This window comes from Anopheles funestus, chromosome 2RL (assembly GCF_943734845.2).
Source record: "Anopheles funestus chromosome 2RL, idAnoFuneDA-416_04, whole genome shotgun sequence".
In the NCBI taxonomy this organism is placed as follows: domain Eukaryota; kingdom Metazoa; phylum Arthropoda; class Insecta; order Diptera; family Culicidae; genus Anopheles; species Anopheles funestus.
Window position 1 is genome coordinate 42416114 of NC_064598.1, and position 20124 is coordinate 42436237.

The following is a 20124-nucleotide window of genomic DNA, read 5'->3' on the forward strand; positions in this document are numbered from 1 at the left end:
TCATTTTCTGCTAATTTCAGTGTGTGTGTGTTAGATTATGTTTTTTTTTCTTTTTTCTTTGGGCCTCGCTTTCATTCATACGGATAGCGGTTTATCGGTATTTAATCTTAATCCGTAACGTACGCACAGGGGCTTCCAGGGGCGATGTCCAAACGCATCATGAAAAATGGGAAAGAAAGTGTTTTTTTTATTTCATGATAATGCAACCGTGCAATTTCAAGAGTATAGGTATTTCTGCCTTTAAAGCGCTAGCTTTACACATTTAAAGAAACACACCATAATAGTGGACAAATTTACATATTTCCGCAACGAAGAATTTGCTTTATGTAAGCATCATTGTACGCATTGTTCAGGAGATAAAGACAGATTTGCATAACCATAAACATTGCTTTGTAGTTCTGCTAAACGTTACTTAACCTCTACGGTTGAACTGAACGATCGAGGACTGTTTTTCCACAATTAACAGAAACGCATTGAAGCCGTACTGTAGTGCAACCCTCAAAAAAACAACGATCAAGGTTAAATGTTGGGATGAAAGTTACCCACAAATATACATCCCAAATATATTATGCACGGTCGCTCATATCGAATTGACTACCGTCGGCACCCAGTTGCAACCTTTTTTTGGGTGAAAGCTGCAAACCTTCTTCGGGTCCGAAACGAGCACATGTTATAGCTCCATGCTTCAAGTACACGCGGTTCCTTGGCATGATTAAATTTGATTATTTTCAACCTTACGCATGCAGTACCGGCGCATTGTTTTACGGCGAAACAACGCTACCACAACTGGGTCACATCATCGCATAGAGTAAAGCGTTTTGTTTTTTTGAGCGGGAAATACAGGCTGATCTTTTTTTTCTCTTCAATTTACCACCCATCGGATCACCCAAAAATTAAAAAAGAAAACTCTTCCCAGTGGAAAATGCACCTCATTCGGCCCAGGGTTTCCAGGAGAGAAGTCAAACAACAAGAAAAAAGAAAAACTGTACGTTAAACGCCACTGTTACATTATTGTTTGGTAGTTGTTTAAAAAAAATCCCCTCATCGTTCCTGAAGAATTTTGATTGATTACCCCGACCGGTGTTGTAAGTGGGCCGCAAGGGCTGTGCGGTGACGCGTGGACTATTAAAGTCGTTGATCGATTATGGAGCATCCAGCATCCATCCAGGAGCACTACGGTTTAGCAGGGAACGCCAGCACACGGTTCCAAGCGAAAGGAAGTGTGAACGGACTAATGGGCGGACCATTAATTGCCACCTGTTGCGGTGCGCACTGGGCGATGCGGGTCAACAATCTAGATTAGTGGGCAGTAACTGTGGGTATGTTTGGAAATTTCCGAATTGACAATGTACTCTCAAGACTCGACACTACACAAATATATGCGGTGTTGTAGAAATTATTTTTTCAGCCTAACGTGTTGTTCAATTAGGATAATTACAATTATGTCTGTGGAATTTTGGGTGGGAGTATTCAAGGCTAGGATAACAGTTATTACATCCAATCAAATATATAGGTTTTTTTAAATTCAAACTGGACATACATCCCGCTTCAAATAAAAAAAAGGTTTCGAAAGCTTTCATTAAACTTTACACTTTCCATAAAGTTAAATTAATAAATATTTCAATGCAACAAATAAAGGAAACCTCACTGGTTTAGTAACATAATTTTTTCCCAAAAAAATCGCATTCATTTAGTTATTGTGGAAATCTTGCGCACTTCAAGAATAAATTTCTATATTATTTCAGTAAGGCACAATTCAACTCATTTTTATTCTATACAAAACTTATCTTTAGGTGCTTATTCTAAGGTCCCTATAGAAAAAATACAGCTAATCATAAGAAACGCAATTATGCTTTGAATTTCTTTACTCTACATTTAGCTTATTCTATTTTCCTTCATAGGAACAAAAAAAACCCAAATGACTTACAGCGTATATTTAACGCTCGCCAATGCCCCCCGGGATTAGAGCTTTGCCTGTAAATCCTGCCCTAGTTTAGCCCGGTACCAGCTATTCACCTGCACCGCACAGCGTAAATCAGACCCATCTGCATCAGCTAATTTCCTTAAGAATGAATTCTGCAAAAACCCCCACTCCGTCAAACACATTGAAAGTGAAGCCAATAGAGACGTGCTTCCGTGTGCCTTGTGCTTTGTTTGCCTTGTACACATCAGCATCCCATTGCAAGGGTGAACGCTATAACCTCTGTGTGGTACTGTGTGTGTGTATGTCGCAAACCTATGGCCTGATAACCCATAGCCATCGGGCACACAAACTCGAGCAGGCAAAAAGCCTTTCCCTTTCTCAACGACATCAATGTACGCACCCGTCAGTTGGGAAAATCGCGTTAAAGAGAAAACTTCCATCCAACTCTGACTCTTTCGCTCCACACAAAAACCAACCGCTACACCATCTCTCTCTCACGTATTATTTCGGACGCATTTCTGTTTGTGATTTAGTTTGACGTCGCGGAAAACCATCGTCAGCGTTTTCCCGCAGAAGCGTCAGCTTCGCTTCATTATCGCTGACAGCAGTGGGAGCCCAAAACCACAGTAAACCACTACCCAGCCTCACTCACTTGCCCCTTTCCCAGTGGACGCATTTGCCACAAGCAGCATCAAGCAGCCACCAACAGCTTCACACAATAATTCATAAATATTCATAATTTTCCATCGAGAAGATTTTCCTTTCATTTTCGCCGAGTTTGTCTCCCGCGGGGAGTGACGCAAAATATCACCAAGCGGAGAGAGAAAAAAAGGCTTCCCACTTCCTCGCGTACCACATTGTGGGAGCGGGTGGGGGATGAAGGGGATGAGGTCACACAGTGATGCCAGTATGAAACAGGGTGAGAACAATAAAAATCCGTTCCACCATTTGCTGGTTCCACTGTTTGAAATGAGCGAGAGTTTTCTTTCAGCCTACCATCCTTTCCTTCCACTCCTTTTCTTCTTTCACCCTCCGTCTAGCCTTCTCTTCAAACAACACTTTTTCACTTTCAAAGCCTTCACTGTTTGACTGGTTTGCATTCTAGTAGTGCACAATCTCATTTTTTCCACACATTCCTCACATGATCCATGGAAACGGCAAATGGCGCACAGCGTCAAAAGCTCATTCCTGTCGGATTCACATGTGCTTTACGTTTGAGTTCCTGGGCTGCGCCTAACCAACCAGACCCTAATGAATTGCTTGCAGCGATGGAAATCACCTGCGCCCGTGTGAAATACCGCTCCGCGGCTCATCCTTCCCATGAGAACGACCACCAGAGCGCATATGTAGCGATATGCTTTTTCTGTACCGTTTTCATGCTCGATGGGTTGGAAAATGTTGCGAGGCGCGTGTATCGCAGACAGGTAGGTACAAACAGTGAACCAGCAAATGCCAGTAGTACTAATGGGGTTTTAGACCTTCTTGGAACAAAACTGCAAACTAGCGGACCATTTCATCATCAGCGACAATGATGACAGCGGCCCGGCAAACGCACTTGCAATATTTTGTCGTTCCTTCCTTTGCTACCGAAGACGATCTCATTAGGGTGTGTGCGAGTGTGAGCCCCATTTTCCCAACACGCATCGCAATTGATCATTGTTTGCTAATGTGGCAAAAGGCAAACCCACCGCTGGGAAGCTTCACTTTCATGTGCTAATTTAGATCGAAGCTCGAAACGAATCTGAATTCACTTTCCTATGCTAATTTGCATAATATTTTAACCCGTTTCGGAATTGGTGTCGAGAGCAGACATACGCTCCAAGGAGTGCTGGAAATGCTATGAACTTGGGGAGGTATGGAGAGATGAATTTACAGGATTCCATAATCCACCCGGGGTGTCAAGGGCGACGAAAGCGGGAAATAGAAATCGAGAAATAGCTTCACATTTCTGTCGAATAACTTGTTACTGGCAACCATTCAAAAGGCATCCAACGCCAACGGAGATAATGAACTAATAGGAAAGCGATGAGATGATTAGTGATGAAAAGGGTGAGAACTGGTAACGGGCGGACAAACGAGTTTGACGAGCAGAGAATCAATCTTCCATCGTTCTTTGGAAAGCTGGTAGGAAATTCGAACCTCTTCCCAAGAAATACACCCTTTTCGAGGTATAAAGTTGGGTTGGGTTTCTCCGAATTGCGTCCCCGCCCGATGAGTGTATTTCCGTCAGTAAGATAATCAGATTAATGGATCATTCTGAAGAAATTAAGTTTCTTGCCGAGGCGCAAACCAGCATTACCAGATTTCTTAACCCCCTGTACGCGAACGGCGTATGCCTTGGATAGAAAGTGAGTTTGTGTTCTCGCTGGTAGATCGCCCATGATCGCGAACCAATTGGATCAGAAAAGCTGAAGCGAATACTACCCTTTACCAGCAGGGGTTGTTACTACCCGTTACTGCCCTAATCAGCTGCTAATCGTAATGAACTAAAAAGGCGTCCCAACGCGTTGTCGGTTGGGAACGAGCCGCAAAATGACAAGCACGAGCACCTGCACCGTTTTTGGTCGGATTAATTTATCTTCTCGTGGAAGATTTTCAAAGCAACCGGGTACAAGCGGGGTGGCAGCGTATCGCTCCGCAGACGACTCCCCCATTTGTTTGGTGGTGTAGTGAGGTTTGCTTTATTTATGCCTTTCTTTACCATTATTACCGTTCCCAGCGAACAAGAATGGTTGTTGGGCCAGGAAGAAAGGGTGGGCCAACGGTTTGTTCGGTCGTTTTGTGAGCAACAATTGTTTGACTTAGAAAGTGACGATAGTGCGGAAGGTGGAGCGACAGTTTGCTGGCTGCGTTTGCTCGCCTAATAGTGAGTGTTGCGCATTGTTTCACTTTTATTTTTCTTCTCTCCCTATTGAACGCCGAGATGGTTTTATGTGCGGACAAAACCTAACCACATCGCTCGTTAAGTTGCGATTGCGACAATGTCGTACGATGCACTGGATGGCGCCTACAAATGGTCACTAACTGGAGCATGTTCTAGACTGCGCCACAGGAGCAGAAGCAAAAAAGCTATTTAGTCAGTTTGAAAAACTGTTCAATAATGCTAATGACAAGCAAACGATTAAAAATATCGAACCATTTCGATGTTGTTTTTATTCTTCCTATTTTATCACTCCACTCTACACCGATCATTTGGTGATTGGTGCGGTAGTTAGTGACTATCCGCAAGGTAAGACGTGAAGCTGACGTCGAGGTTGATGAATGGTTTCGAGTTAATTAATATTAATTTATGCCACACTGTAAAGATACAAACATGTGTGAGAACGCGCAACCAGATCGAGAGACATTCCGTTCGAATTGAGGCATCGATTTGTCGTTTTCTAATGGGCTGACCATTCCGGACAGCAGTTGAGAATGAACAAGTGCCATAAAACGTATATAGCCCGGTCGAGACATATCTCTTGATTAAGCAACGAAAGCGAACTACCGAAACGGGACAGGTTTCGATCAGTTCCAACTTATCAAGTCGTTTTTTGGGGGAAAGAGCTTGAACAACTAGCACGCCAATTAAATTAACATATTTCACCGTCCTGTATGGGCCCATACACATAATCGCAATGTTGACCGTTAAACCATCACATTAATCCCACGAAAACCGGTTCATCTGCATTTTGATTTGGGCTGGATATAGTTGTTAGACGAATTCCTCAATTCTAGAGCAAAATAAGACTTAAGTGTGCTCAATCGGTTATTCTTCTCTTTTCACAGCATGTAAACTGTACTCGAAAAGTAATCTGCGCACCAAATCGGATGGTGTTCAGTTCCTGCGGTTAAAGGAAGACTTTCCAGTGGGTGGCGAGATCGTCTCACTGTATGCGTATCCACGCAATTCGATTCTGATACCACGCACGGAGAATTCGAGTGATTACGAGTACTTCAAGCTGAAGGAAATTAACAGCACGGTCGTTAGTGTCATCCTCAACCGTAGCCTGGACAGTCTAGTCGATTCCGATGATCCGCAGAGTATCCTTAAGTTTAGCGTATTCTGCAGTGGAACTTCAACAACCAACGCCAAACAGGACAATGTAAGGATCGACAATCGGACCACGATCGCGCGCTGTTGATTCCCTTTCTAACCATGTTTTATTTTTGTTCTCTCCCATTCTGTGGTCCCATTTACTATCGGCATGACACGATACACAACCCGCAAACCATTCGACCGGAACGGTTCACTAACGCACATTGGTCACTTCGTGCACACACACCAACGGCCAGCAGTCATCATTTTTTACAATTACTGTTTACATTGAAGATATTAACGATAATGATCCCGAATTTATCAATCTACCGTACGTGGTAACGCTCGACGAATCAACGCCAATTGAGACGGTGGTGTTTAATAGAATTAAGGCAATTGATCGTGATAAGCCAAACACGCCGAATTCCGACCTCGAGTATGCGCTAGCGGCGAAGCATATGAAGAGCGGCGACTTTCCGTTTCGCCTGGAAGGTTCCCAGCGGCCATCGTTGGTGCTGCAGCGACCGCTCGACTACGATGCCGGCTGGCGCTCGATGAGCGTACAGATCGTGGCGAGCGATCGTGGCAATCCGCCCCGCACCGCTAACGCCACCATCCGGGTGAACCTGCGGGACGTGGACGATCTGCCACCGATCTTCACCCGGGCCCAGTACCGGACACGCATCAAGGAGTCCTTTCCGCTGACGGTAGGCAGTTAACGAACGGGGCGAAAAGTGGTCGGAAAACTTAAAACGTTTGTTTCTCACCGTGTTAAATTCATAGGGCAAACCAATTCACATACCGCTCTACATTGAGCCACCGATCATGGCGTTCGATCAGGACTCGTTGAACGAAACGCTCGTTTACGGTATAGTGGCCGGTAACGAGCGTCAACTGTTTTGGATATCACCGGAAACGGGAGTACTATTCCTACAGAAAGAGATCGACCTGGACAGCGAAAGCCTGCCGGACAATACGTTTACACTGCAGATTGAGGCACAGCAGATCAACGACCCGACTAAGAGTGCTTTTGCGCGGTAAGTAGCGAGTGATGGGAGCGTAGGACGTAATTTCACTTTCGTCGGCAACAATAGGCAAGGCAATTATTATGACCCTATGTTCATACATCATAGCAACATATCACTAGAAAAAGGGTGAGAAAAGTTTCTAATTCTTTGTATTGTTTCCTAATGAATACTTTTTGAACTACTGGGCCGGCACCAGTGTGGAGATTGAGGTGATCGACTTGAACGATAATGTGCCTGAGTTTGAGGTCGATCTGTACAACATCTCCATCATCGAGAACTTGCCGAAAGGATTCAGTATACTGCAGGTGAATGCTATCGATCGAGATCAGGTACGTTGAACGTGGGTGAAGATTTTAGACACATTTGTCGACTGACCAGAAATGTACTGTTCTTACAGGGAGAGAATGCAGAGTTTTACTACTACCTAATGGACGAGGAACCGAAGGGTGCCTTCATGATTGACCACGGTTCGGGATGGATTGTGGTACGAGATGAAACCTTCCTCGATAAGGAGCAGCGCAGTTCGCTGAAAATGAATGTCCACGCTGTAGAGCGGATTGAGCAGTACGATCACAGCCGCAACTATGGCAAGGTGCAAGTGGAGATCACACTGCTCGACACTAACGACAATACACCGGAGTTCGAGCAGGGTACACTGTACGAGTTCAAAACGCACTGTAATGCCACGATCGGCTCAAAGGTGGGTCGAATTCGAGCAATCGATCCAGACGACCTAGGCAACGGGAAGGTACAGTACAGCATCAAAAACGTTCGCCCGAACCTTGCCATCCCCTTCCAGCTCGATCCGGATACGGGAGATATTCGCGTGGCGGAACAGCTTACATATGGAAAAATTGCATTCTTCGTTGAAGCACGGGACCAGCCTCAGAATCCTTCGGAGTCTCGCTTCAACGTAGCGCTGGTTACGATCGACATCGTCTGTCAGTCCATCGAAGATATTGAGTTCATCGGAGCACCTTACGAGTTTTGGGTAGGAGCGGATGCTGCCATCGGGTCGTCGGTTGGCCAAATAAGAACTACTTTCGATATGGTTTCGGACGAAGAGATATTTTTCGATCTGCTACACTCCTATCCCGAAGGAGTACCGTTTGCGATTGAGGAACGATCCGGCATTGTGACAGTGATCGAATCGATGGAGAAATTTGATCGAAGATGTTATGAGTTTGAAACGGTAGTGTCATATTTGCCTGATTCTACTGGTAAGAATGTGGAACAGCTAACACCGGAAGCGTACAACAGTCTGGAAAAGATCATCGTGACAAACGTCACGATACACGTAATAAAGCACAACTTCATGTTACTGCGAGGCACTAATGCAACTCCGATCGAGTTCCGTGTAAAAGAGAACAAACCAAACACCATGATTGGGCAGCTCAAGTTCCAGGACTTCCAGGAGCAATGTGATGCAGACGAGAAAGGACCACCTCCATTGATCTCGGTACGTGGTGATAAGAATCGAGGCGATCGGCAAGTGTTTCAGTTGAATGCAGGAAAAAACCGCACTCGTTACGCGCGTAGATTTACACGTGACGTTTCGGGCCAGTCAAACTTAATCCGTTTGTACCCACTCGTCACGTTCGATGCGGTATTTAGCTCAGCTGGTAACGGTACGAGAAAGGCCAGAAACTCTAGAAATCCCACTAGCGGTGTTCAGTACTCCCTTGTCAACAGCTATGACGTAGCGGATACGGTACGCCTCACGAACGATGGCAAGCTGATGACGATCAAGGGTCTGGATCGAGAGAAGCAAGATGTCATACGAGTGACAATCATTGCGGAATATTTTTACAAGCAACGCACCTTTGCCGGTATCTACCAGGTGCATATAGTGGTCGAGGACGAGAACGATAATCCACCAACCTTTAATCAACCATTTTTCCTGGGTGTGATAGCGGAGAATTCTCCGATTGGGACGGAGATTGTGTTGAACAACCCGATCATCATCTCCGACTTGGATGCGGCCGGGCCGAACAGTGAATACGAATTGCTACTGTCCGGAGAATCAAACTCTTTTGTAGCTCAGTTCTCCAACTCGACTCTTTCGAACTACAACAAGACGGTGGCACACATATTCCGCAATCTTCAGATTGCTAACATCGATCCTGGCGATTCGAGAGTACGCCCTGACTATCGTCCCCACAAACAGTTGGAGTATGGAGTTGGGAACTCTAGTACACCACACTACAACATCCTGTTTATGGGCCCCAACAAGCTCGATCGTGAGGAGATAGAAAGTCTTACGCTGAAAATGATGGCAACCGATCGTGACAACTTGATGTCCGAGGTGGAACTGAAGATCCTCATACTGGACGTAAATGACTGTGCGCCGGTGTTTGAACGAATCGCTATCTTTCGTAAAAGTCGCTGCGAAATGATCGAAAACACTAGTGATCTAGAGTTGATGTATTTGGACGAGATCGAGACGGAGGTGTTGCCTGAGTTTCTTGACGCAAGCCTAATGGAGATGAGTAGCCGCGTTTCGTACGGGGTGGAGAGCTTGTTTGAAATGGTCCAGTCCGCTCCATATGTTGGGATGCCTCGACTTTATGACAGTCAATCGGTTATGGTTAATCGAACTGCTGATCGAGAACAACTAACAATGCGCCGTAAACTATACAAACAGAAAGTTCGACAGCGAGGACGCAATACCCGAGCGGTTGCTAAGAAATCACAGCTGAAGTTTGCTCTGCCCGAAAATGTCGAGGTGGGTAAAGTGATCTTCAAACTTACAGCTAATGACGACGATTTTGAGAAGAACTCGAAGGTATTTTACGAAGTCGTTGGCCAAACGGATCTTAACAGTGGTGAACGTGTAAGCTACTTTAAAATCGATCGTAACAATGGAGAATTACGAGTAGCGAACCGGTTACTGCCCGAAAGCGATATAAAGCTAAACATCACCGCCAAGGATGTTGGTGGTTTGTCCGATATGCTGCAGGTGCAGTTCCGGGTGTACGACGTCAATGATAATGCGCCCGTGTTCGAGAAACAGTGGTACACTTTCAACGTTGACGAAGGATCATATCCAATTACGGGCAAAAAGATCGGCCAGGTGCGAGCGAACGATGAGGACACCGGCATGAATGGTAATGTGACGTACATGCTGGTTACTGAGGGTGACCAGAAGATACCGTTCTCCATCGCACCGCTGGACGGCACGATACGAGTAAGTGGAGAGATCGATCGCGAAATGGTGTCTTCCTATCGGTTCCGGGTGCTTGCTTCGGACAACAATTTCGATCTCAAGCTTTCGGCCATGGTAGACGTCGAGGTGATCGTGATGGATCGCAATGATAACAGTCCCGAATTCACGGCGTACGACGATCTAAGAAGTGATCGGAACAACATTAAACGGTTGCCAGTGTACGTCGCATATCTTGACGTGAATGCCAAGGTAGGAACATTTGTCAAGCAGGTAATGGCGCGAGATAGTGACTTTCGGGAGAATGGAAATGGGCTGGTGATTTATTCGCTCACCGGTCAGAGTGATGTGCTGCAGTTTAGCATTGATCCAAAAGATGGCGTTGTGACAACGGCTTCAAAGTTTGCACCGTTCGAAACAAATAGGAAAACATACGAGCATCTTAACGTGACCGTGGTGGCATCCGACTTTGGTACACCACCACGTTCCAGTATGGCGCTGCTGATCGTAAATCTGCAGGGAGATGCGCTTCAGAAGCAACCGGTTGACGATAAACCACCACTCTTTCCTTACAAATATTACGAGATCGAATTGCGTGAAAATGATCCCGCACCACGTATTGTACTCAATGTAACGCTTTCGAAGCGTTACACCAACGATCCATTCCGATGGGAAATTGTGGGCGACACCTTTGACGATCAGTTCCGCATCGACGAACGGAATGGTTCACTGTGGCTGCTACGACCACTAGATCGGGAGGAGCGTGACTCGTACGAGGTTCGTATCCGTGTGCAGAGGATAAAGCGCGAAACACGCAACATTCCCAGCGTGCTGTACGCGTTGGAGAACCCGGTTAAGCGGAAAAGCAATCGGCTGTACGATAACGAGGTGGAGATCATGATCAAGGTGGTGGATGTGAACGATAATGCACCCGTATTTCGGGACAACTACGGTCCAATCATATCGGTCGTGCCGGACACAGCGAACTATGGTTACGCGGTCATGAAAGTGGAGGTAAGTTAGACGATCCAAGATCGCTTTCTAGGATTGACATAGGACAGGTCTTAATGATCTTCTTTACTTTATTTCCTAGGCCACTGATGATGATGCAGGAAGCAATGGTGAAATACGCTACTCACTTCTGAACGAGCCGGCTCGCCTGTTTGCTATTGATTCGCTCACGGGACAAATTCGATTACTAAACTCACTAGCAACGTTCAAGGAGAAGGTGTTCGGATTCGATGTAAAGGCCACGGATCGTGAGGGTGCTGATGATGGCAAGTCGACTATAGCAAACGTGTTCGTGTACGTACTGCACGCGCACCAGGAAGTGTGTTTAATTCTAGCCGGTCTGCCTGTAGACATCGAAAAGCAATTAGGGATGATCTCGTCAAGTTTGAGCACCGCTACCGGTTACGACATTCGAATACGAGCTCTTGAAACCAACACCAAAGTGGATGATGCGTGAGTTACTTTTTATGGTTCATTTACAAAAATTTGTATTTCTTCTTTGGAAAGGTTCTTTTATTATGATCATGATTTTTTACAGAACAAATCTTTACCTTTATGCCATCGATCGTAAGACCAACGGACTGGTAGAAATGACCGAACTGCAGAGGTAATGTCAAAAGGTGCGATACTCATGTTGTGCAGAGTGTACTGACCATTGCTTCCCTCCTGTAGGTCACTATCCCGGTTAGACATGTCCAATCTGAAACCAAACCTACCCATCATCGAGCTTACCGAACTAGCGGTCAATTCGATTGAGCCGCACTCGTACGATGCGGCTGGCATGAAAGGTATCGAGCTGGCAACGGTCGTAATAGGTGGATTGATTTTTGCCGGCGGCACTGCTACGGCTCTTTGCATTGCATGTGCGCGCTACAGACGGTTAGTATCAGTAGCGTCTCATTGAACGTTTCAGCTCATTGCACCTCATTCATATTGCACTTCTCCATCAATTTCGCTTATCACACCATTTCATCAACAGATATACAAGATATTGAAAATACTGCACCTCCATCCAACATAAATTCTATTACTTATCTTCAAGTGGTGGAAGAGCACTAACACTCTTTAAAAACGTGATTATACGTTTTTCCGTAATTCATAATAATATGTGATATGATGTACCATGTGCAGGAGGAATTTACTTCATTCTTAAAAATGATGTTATTGCCTCGTGCCGTTGCATACGATCTACTAATCTCTTACCGGGCAAAGGTGTTCAATCAAATGCTCATTTTCTTGTTTTGTAAATACTGCACGCCTGTTATGAACTTTCGCGATAATACTACCAATTTGAGCCACAAGTCACAACTAATCTTTCCCTACTCGTTTCCCTGTGCGCCCGAATGCCTTTCCGTTTCCGTTTTCGATCCTACCATTGCCTATTTCCCTCTTCGAAACAGCCTAATACCACTACCGAACGGTGTCGGAGCCGGTGGTGGAGCTGGCGGAGGAGGCAGCAGTAACACGTCGGCGGAGGACGTGCGTGTTCGTAGTACGGTGTCGCGGATTGGTCTGGGCAGCAGTAACAACACCACGGGCAGTACGCGACCCATTACCGGTGCCGACATACAGCCGGTAATCAATCGATCCGACCTGAAGAGCTCTATCTTCCATCCGAACTTTCATCGCCAGTTCGTAACCAACATCAGTACCGAAGCGGTCCCGGAGCACAGCAACGAAGGAAACAATAGGTAACAACAGTTTTTTAGCTATATGTTCTTCGCATTTGTTTCATGAAGTGTTCTTATTTCTGAAAACCCCATTTAGCGATAGCTATGAAGATTCGCTAAAGGATTCGTTGACTTCCAATACGAGCCTATGACAATCGGGGAACCCTCCTGGGAGGACATACTACACTGTACAGTTTAGACATAAGGGTGAGCCAGAGGAATAGCGCAGCACCATTGTACGATTGTTGATTCGTTTTTAAGCTAGACTAAGTGAGCTGTACCACCACCACATCTCAATAATGGACCACCATGTGTTGGTCGTGTTGAAGATGCAAGAGACTGTGTAAATAAAACTAAAAGCCTACGCTTCATCATTAACTTTTTAAATCATTAACTCGTATTTTCTATCATTTTATTTGTACTTTAAAAATTCCTTGGCTCCCGCTATATTTATCTGTGCTCCTGGACATGAGCTGATCATAGTGATGTACCATTTATCAACATTAGCATACGGTTTTAGATCGAACCCCAACACACAGGCGGTAGTCAACGTAGCAAAAATACTTATATCAGCGATGGTCATCTTTGAACCAGCCACGAACTCATGTTCCATCAGAAAGCGGTTCAGAAGCTCCACTGATCGTTCAAAGGCTACACGTTTCCTGGCGTCCGGAGTAGCATTTCCAAACACTTGTGGGTGGTAATAGTCCGTAAATCGTGGATATAATACACAGGCATCGAAGAACAGTCGTTGGTTGATAGCGGTGCGCTGAATGATGTCCCGCGGGTACCAATCGTTCCCATCTTTAGCGTAGCGATCGCAAAGATACATCAGGGCTGCACGAGATTCGCTCAATACCAGAGAACCATCGACAAGCGTCGGTATCGTCTGCTGTGGATTAAGCTTGGTAAACTTGGCGGACCGATGAGCACCTGCCATCAGGTCGAGGTATTGCAGGTTTAACTTCACATCTACCGCTTGTGCCACCATTTGAACCGCCCGGCATGGAGCTGACCCGGGAAGATAGTAGAAATCCAACATTACGATGATCACGGTGTGCGTGCTGAATGAACGGAGATTACAACTAGCGCTTGGTAGAATAAGCAACGTGCTTTTTATAGAATTTTTGAACAGTGCAATCATTATCGCGAAAAAAATACGCAAAACAAATAAAACAATTAGTAGTATGCGATGAAGCGGAGTTTATTTTGTTTTAATTGTTAACATCTGTTCGTCTTATCACACCTGGCTAGTGCTCAGTATCATTGAGGCTAAAAGTTCACCACCTAGCAAGAAATGCAACTCATTGGATTTTTTTTGTTTTCAAAAGTATTAACTCACAAGACTTTTAAATGTTTTATCAACAACAATTAAATTACACCTGGTGTGTTTCTTTCGTGATTTTGTTTTAAATTATGATGCCACTGTCGTTCAAAATATTTATGATTTCTGAAAAAACTCTTTTTGCACATCGAGACTATTTGCCATTGAGCAGATGTTAATTGCGACATTACGAGTGAACTTCGAAAATAAGAAGAATGTAATAACAGTCTTATTGTATCGGTATCGCAATCCGAAATAAATGTAAACTAAACAACATTTTCCAACGGTTTTCCGTGAAATCGGTTCAAACCAGGAAGATGTATGAAACATTTCGATTATCCGTGCTGCTATAATCCGAAGCATCGTCCGTGCTTGACGTTAGCTCAAAATGCTTTATATGAACGAACGGTAACCAGTAAAATGTTAAAAATCAGCTTGAAAAATACGTGATACGAAAGTATGGAAGGAATATGAATGGAATATTCAAATTCTAGAAATAATTGACGTATTTTTAATCTCGTAACTGACACATTTTATAATTTTGAAATATTTTCGTTAAGCTACGAATGTTTTATGGCATTGTTTCGTTAAGTTATGAGCCTGATTTCATTTGAATTTTGATACGAACGTTTGAAAATTTACCGGTTGGCAGACATATTTACTTCAGGAAAATTTAAATATAATAGTCAAAATTGATTTATTCTGTGTCTTTGTTTGGGTTTTTATTATATTGAAAAATAGTTTGGTAGTAATTAGTGCTGCTGCAGCATACGGAAATGTAATTTTAACTTGTTGTCATCAATTGGAGAATAATGTTTGTAGTGTAATGCTTTTGGTAACATTTTGGCTTAACGTTATCAGTTATTTAAAGATTATTGTAACATTTGAATGGATAGCTTTTATGAATTTTTGCAAGAGTTCTGCCAATTCATAGTGTTATTATGTAAGCTTAGCTAGATATACAAGTCGTCATAGAAAAATCGTTACACAACATGCAATATCATTTATTTTATTTATCAGGCTTCTGTAGCTCTTCTCCAATCCAATGACAATTTTGTTCCATCTTCTCTTTGAATTATTGATTAATATCGACTGACTTGGTTCATTGTTGTTATTATTGATTGACTGACTCACGAGTGAAACATACCGTTAAAACCGTCACGTGAAGGACAAGAGAATAAGTAATGATGCAAAAGCATGTCTTAAAACGGCCAAGGAGAAGAAAACGAGAGCAAAACCGGAATTTCGCTCCGACAAGCGCGTTGTTTCAATTAGTTTTAACGCGTGGTCGTACCTGTGGAGTGGAGGGGAATGGAACAGATTGTTTGCCCTTAGCGTGCCACAGCCGCATTCCGATCTCCGTTCAGTTTCTCAACTTTCCTTTGCTTGTTCTCTGGGTTGGTTTATCGCGCCACATGAAATGCACATCACAGCGGAAGAAAAGAAAATTCAGATTTATATTTATTTGAAAGGCATTGGGTGTTTTATTTCTGCAATGAATTTCCTCCTCCCATTCAAACACTGGACCCATCGGAGAAAGGCGGTAGCACCGAACTTAGGACAAGAATTTTGCCTTGAATTCGTCGGCACCGGCCTGGTTCAGATCGTATCCGGGGGCGTTCGCTTTACAGCGAGCCAACCACGCAACAACGTTCGGGTACGGTGTAAAGTCGAAGCTAGCCACCTCGTAGGTGGCGATCGAAGCCGCCAGACTCAGATCAGCAATCGTGAGTTCGTTTCCGGCTGCGTAGTCGTGTCCCTCCAGGAAGGTGTTGAAGAAACCGACCGCCTCCTTCATTTTCTCCTCCTTCTCGGGGCTAGCAGGCTGCTTGGCGAAGATTTGTGGGTAGTGGTAATCACCAAACCGTTGATACAGTGTGCCCATGTCGAAGAACAGTCGCTGATTTACGAGGGCACGCTTCTGAGGATCCTTCGGGTACAGCTTGTCATCCTTGCCGTACTTCTCTACCAGATAGATTTGGATGGCGCGCGATTCCCACAGGGCGAATCCATTATCGACCAGCGTCGGAATCGTGTGTTGAGGGTTAAGCTAAAACAGTATCGAATTGCGTTACGAGTGCACAAACAGTACAAACAGTGCTATGCGTACGTTTAACAATAAGCATGTCTTTTCACTTGTGTGTTCTTTATTTGCATGATCTAACATATTGTGCCTTTTATCGTTCAATGTTTAACCTTATCAAAATATGGTCTTGCTGCTTCGGCCCAGCTACGATTGGTCTCTGCACCGGGGACACAACCGGCCATACTTTTGTACCATCTTTGTACATTACCATACGAACTGAAATCATACCCTGCCAACTCAAATGTGGTTAACGTCGCATAGATACTTATATCGGCCAACGAAATAGTATTTCCTTTCGCCACGTATTGCTCACCCTCGAGAAATGTGTTGAGAAACGTTAGAGCTTCTCCAATTTTCGCGAAATGCGACTCGTTAGCAGGAGCACCTTCGAAGATCTGGGGATAATAGTAATCACCGAAGCGCTGATAGAGAGTGCCCATGTCGAAATATAACCGCTGATTAACGATCGCTCGCCGTTGTGGATCGCTTGGATATAGAGATTCGTGCGTTGATTTGCCGAACTTCTCCACCAAATAGCACATGATGGCACGAGACTCCCACAAAGCGAATCCATTGTCCACCAGTGTCGGGACGCAGTGTTGTGGGTTTAGCTGCGAAAGTTCGTTACGAAGGTGCAAAGGAAGTAAACGTTTCATCAAAACGAGGACTACGAGTGGGGATCAGGATAAACCATCGCAAGAAACTCCATGCAAAATTAAACAACCGTATTAAACAAGAAGAAAATCAACTTTTATTGTTATTGTGCATTAAACGTCGTACGCGTACCGTTTCCCGTATGCCATCTCAGTGATTGGAGTTACTTTTCAAAGTATTTCTTAAATTCCTCAATTCCGGCCTGATTGATCGCAGCACCGGGTGCTTCCTTGCGGATGTTCTCGTACCATGCAGCGACGTGCGGATATTTGGATAAATCGAAACCGGCTACGTCGTACGTCGAAATCGTAGCCAGAACAGTAAGATCTGCGATCGTGAGATTCTCACCGGCAACGTACTTATGTCCGTCGAGGAAGGTGTTCAGAAAACTAACAGCATCTTTCATTTTCTGTTCGTTTTCTGCGTTTGCCGGCTGCTTGGCGAAGATTTGTGGATAGTAGTAATCAGCGAATCGCTGATACAGGGTACCCATGTCGAAGTACAGTCGCTGGTTTACGACGGCACGCTTCTGAGGATCCTTCGGGTACAGCTTTTCGTCCTTGCCGTATTTCTCCACCAAATAAGCACAGATGGCGCGTGATTCCCACAGGGCGAATCCATTGTCGACCAGCGTAGGGATGCAGTGTTGCGGGTTAATCTAGGTTAGGTATGGTCGGGAAGTTTGGAAGTATGCAAACCACGAACACACATACAAATCAACAGTAACAGGAAAGCAAGGGAAAAATAAAAACAAAGCAATCGTTGGTGCTTTAGTCATCTATTGTACGGGAACTTTAATTTGTATTACACGACAAATAAATACAAAACGAACAAACAAACAAACAAACAGACAAACAAACGAAGGCACAGTTCATTGCACGCTCGAACAGTTTTGAAAATGTGCAATCTGCATGAGTTTTAAGCGGAAGTTAAAGATAAGAGGCATCGTTATGTCATCCAATTGGTATAAAAAAGACTATAAATATGTTGAAACATGATAAGCAATGACGTTGATTTGTTGCAACACAAAGAAACACGGAGATCAGGATGCTGTGTATTCAGTGGAAGCAAATAGCAGCTACTCGGCTACTTATTTGTTTGTGAAGTAACGCCCAAAAATTTTAGCTCCTTCCAAATTCTTATCAGCAGCCGGTGCTATCTCACTGGTGCGCTCGTACCAACGGTGAATGTTTTCATACCGCTGCAAGTCATAGCCAGCGGCCTCGAACGTTGCGATCGATGCCAGAATGCTAAAATCGGCGATCGTTGGATCGTCCCCGCCCGCTACGAAGCGTTCACCCTCGAGGAAGGTGTTGAGAAATTCGAGGGCTTGCTCCATCGAGCGCAACCGGTCCGGATCGCCGGCCACCTTCTTGCCGAAGATCTGCGGATAGTAGTACTCGGCGAACCGCTGGTATAGTACGGCAACGTCGAAGAACAGTCGCTGATGTACGACGGCACGGCGACGCGGATCTTGCGGATACAGACGCTCTGCGAGGGTTGGATCGTGGGCGCAATACTTCTCGACGAGATAGATCTGGATTGCACGCGACTCCCACAGCACGAACCCGTCCTCATCGACCAGCGTCGGAATGCAGTGTTGCGGGTTCAACTTGGTTTTTGAAAGAATGTGAAAATTGGGTAGTAGGGCAAGCAACGAACCGTTCAGCAGCATACAACCGTTAGCATGTAGCGAGTATCATGAATTCCCTAACCGGATGCATGCTGGTAAGCGAATTCCCGATTCGATTTCATTTTCAATGAACGTTGATTGCTTCCCTCTTTTGATGGTGGATGGCGAAAAGATGTAAAAATCGTGCCCACTGCTAATCTGTTTGAACTAACACAGCTACACGAATGAATGGCGTCTCCATCGTACTGGCCACAAAGAAGGAGTGGAGAACTCCATCGTTTCCCGTTACGGCATGCATTTGCATTAGCTTTTTTTTCGCAACCATACATTTAAAATGGATCTCTCCTCCATTCCATGCGAACACAAATGGCGGATGAAGGTGCGATTGATTCGTTACAATCAAACGAACGTTTTGAACAATCCAAAATGGCGATGTTTCGCCTCTAGTTGGCATGGAAACAGCCACAAACAAGAACAAAAAAACCTGCCGACGTCACTAACGACCATTCCCTTTTTACGATCATCGATTCTTTTCGTTCGACTCATTCGACAAACTTCTTAATTGCGGTGACGACTAAACACGCAACCAAAGTGAAAATGAGTGCAAATGGAAATGATATTGATTGTATTCCTGAAATGGCACACTTTCGGTGTTATATCAAGGAAAAACACACACACACAGGCACACACACAAAATGGAAAAGACATGCTGTTGAAAAAAAACGCACGAAAAAACGAGACGAGACAACCATGATGGCTGTTCGAATGAAAATTTCCCAAAAAAACCATTCAGACCTACCTTCAGAAATTCCGGCTTCATATGCTCACCGGCCATTAGGTTGGTTAACTTCAGGTTCAGCTCAACGCCAACGGCGGCTGCCGTCATTTGCACGGCACGGCATGGGGCAGATCCGGGTAGGTAGTAGAAATCCATTGCGATGAAATGGGTTGGAGACTCTGGGGACGAATCGAATCGAATAGAAATTATTGCTTTGGCCACTTCAACTAATCACTGTTACGTTCACGATAAATGGAATATAATTTTCACAATGATTAGCCGTTTTTTTCCAGAAGCACACCCACACACGCACGGTCGTGAATGTTCTACGGTGGATGATAGAGATTTATCTCGTTCCCTTCCCTCTGCTGAGCCAAGCTAATCCCGTACACACTCACCACACAAAAAAGTACACTAAGCAATCACTGACAAATAACACACGGAGGGCAACACGGTTGCTGCGACGATGATCCTCAACCAGCGAAGACTTCGACAGTAATACGCGATCTAATGGCTTGTCGGGCAACATATAAACGACCGACGCTTGCTGCGAGCACACGCAAACTGAGATGGAGCACAATGGGTTCATAGGGTGAATCAACAGTGGCCACAAATATTGAACATAAGTCAAAGTATTGTTATAAAAAAAAACTTTTAAAAAATCGATAATAATAATTGAGCGATCGTTTTATTACCTGAATGAATCAAACATGCTTTAATAGTAATTTATTTTCTTGTTTGATTTGAACCATATTTTAAATTGTTTAATTTTTTTTTCTTGAACATGGTTTGTAAACAGTCAATATATGATTTGTAAAATGATATGAAGTCAATG

The 20124-nt window shown here is 44.5% G+C and overlaps 3 protein-coding genes across 8 annotated transcripts in view; 1 reads left to right on the forward strand and 2 right to left on the reverse strand.

The window, feature by feature from the left end:
- LOC125761252 (cadherin-89D) overlaps positions 1 to 13208 on the forward strand; it is a 30769-nt gene extending 17561 nt beyond the window's left edge. The window contains exons 2-11 of one of the 3 annotated variants that reach the window (XM_049422204.1): positions 5693 to 6009; positions 6203 to 6649; positions 6726 to 6979; positions 7167 to 7299; positions 7368 to 11147; positions 11227 to 11597; positions 11683 to 11751; positions 11817 to 12023; positions 12545 to 12835; positions 12912 to 13208. In XM_049422204.1, the coding sequence (XP_049278161.1) occupies positions 5693 to 6009; positions 6203 to 6649; positions 6726 to 6979; positions 7167 to 7299; positions 7368 to 11147; positions 11227 to 11597; positions 11683 to 11751; positions 11817 to 12023; positions 12545 to 12835; positions 12912 to 12966 (5924 nt within the window). In that variant the 3' untranslated portion in view covers positions 12967 to 13208. Of the gene's footprint in view, positions 1 to 5692; positions 6010 to 6202; positions 6650 to 6725; positions 6980 to 7166; positions 7300 to 7367; positions 11148 to 11226; positions 11598 to 11682; positions 11752 to 11816; positions 12024 to 12123; positions 12836 to 12911 lie in introns of those variants that run through there. The other 2 variants (XM_049422205.1, XM_049422206.1) reach the window with 2 other exon arrangements.
- On the reverse strand, positions 13188 to 13973 carry LOC125761308 (glutathione S-transferase 2-like). The gene has a single exon (XM_049422303.1). The coding sequence runs from the start codon at positions 13956 to 13958 to the stop codon at positions 13227 to 13229; it is 732 nt and encodes a 243-aa protein (XP_049278260.1). The 5' UTR covers positions 13959 to 13973; the 3' UTR covers positions 13188 to 13226.
- A 1619-nt stretch (positions 13974 to 15592) lies between these two features.
- Positions 15593 to 19844, reverse strand: LOC125761313 (glutathione S-transferase 1). Of its 4 annotated transcripts, none has more exons than XM_049422312.1 (3): positions 19688 to 19844; positions 19311 to 19468; positions 15593 to 16188 (listed from the first exon to the last, which is right to left on the reverse strand). In XM_049422312.1, the coding sequence occupies exons 2-3, from the start codon at positions 19443 to 19445 to the stop codon at positions 15694 to 15696; spliced, it is 630 nt and encodes a 209-aa protein (XP_049278269.1). In that variant the 5' UTR covers positions 19446 to 19468; positions 19688 to 19844; the 3' UTR covers positions 15593 to 15693. The 4 variants fall into 4 exon arrangements, with proteins under 4 accessions (XP_049278269.1, XP_049278267.1, XP_049278268.1 ...); XM_049422310.1 differs by lacking the exon at positions 15593 to 16188 and adding an exon at positions 16246 to 16835; XM_049422311.1 differs by lacking the exon at positions 15593 to 16188 and adding an exon at positions 16953 to 17536.
- Between the last annotated feature and the right edge of the window lie 280 nt (positions 19845 to 20124).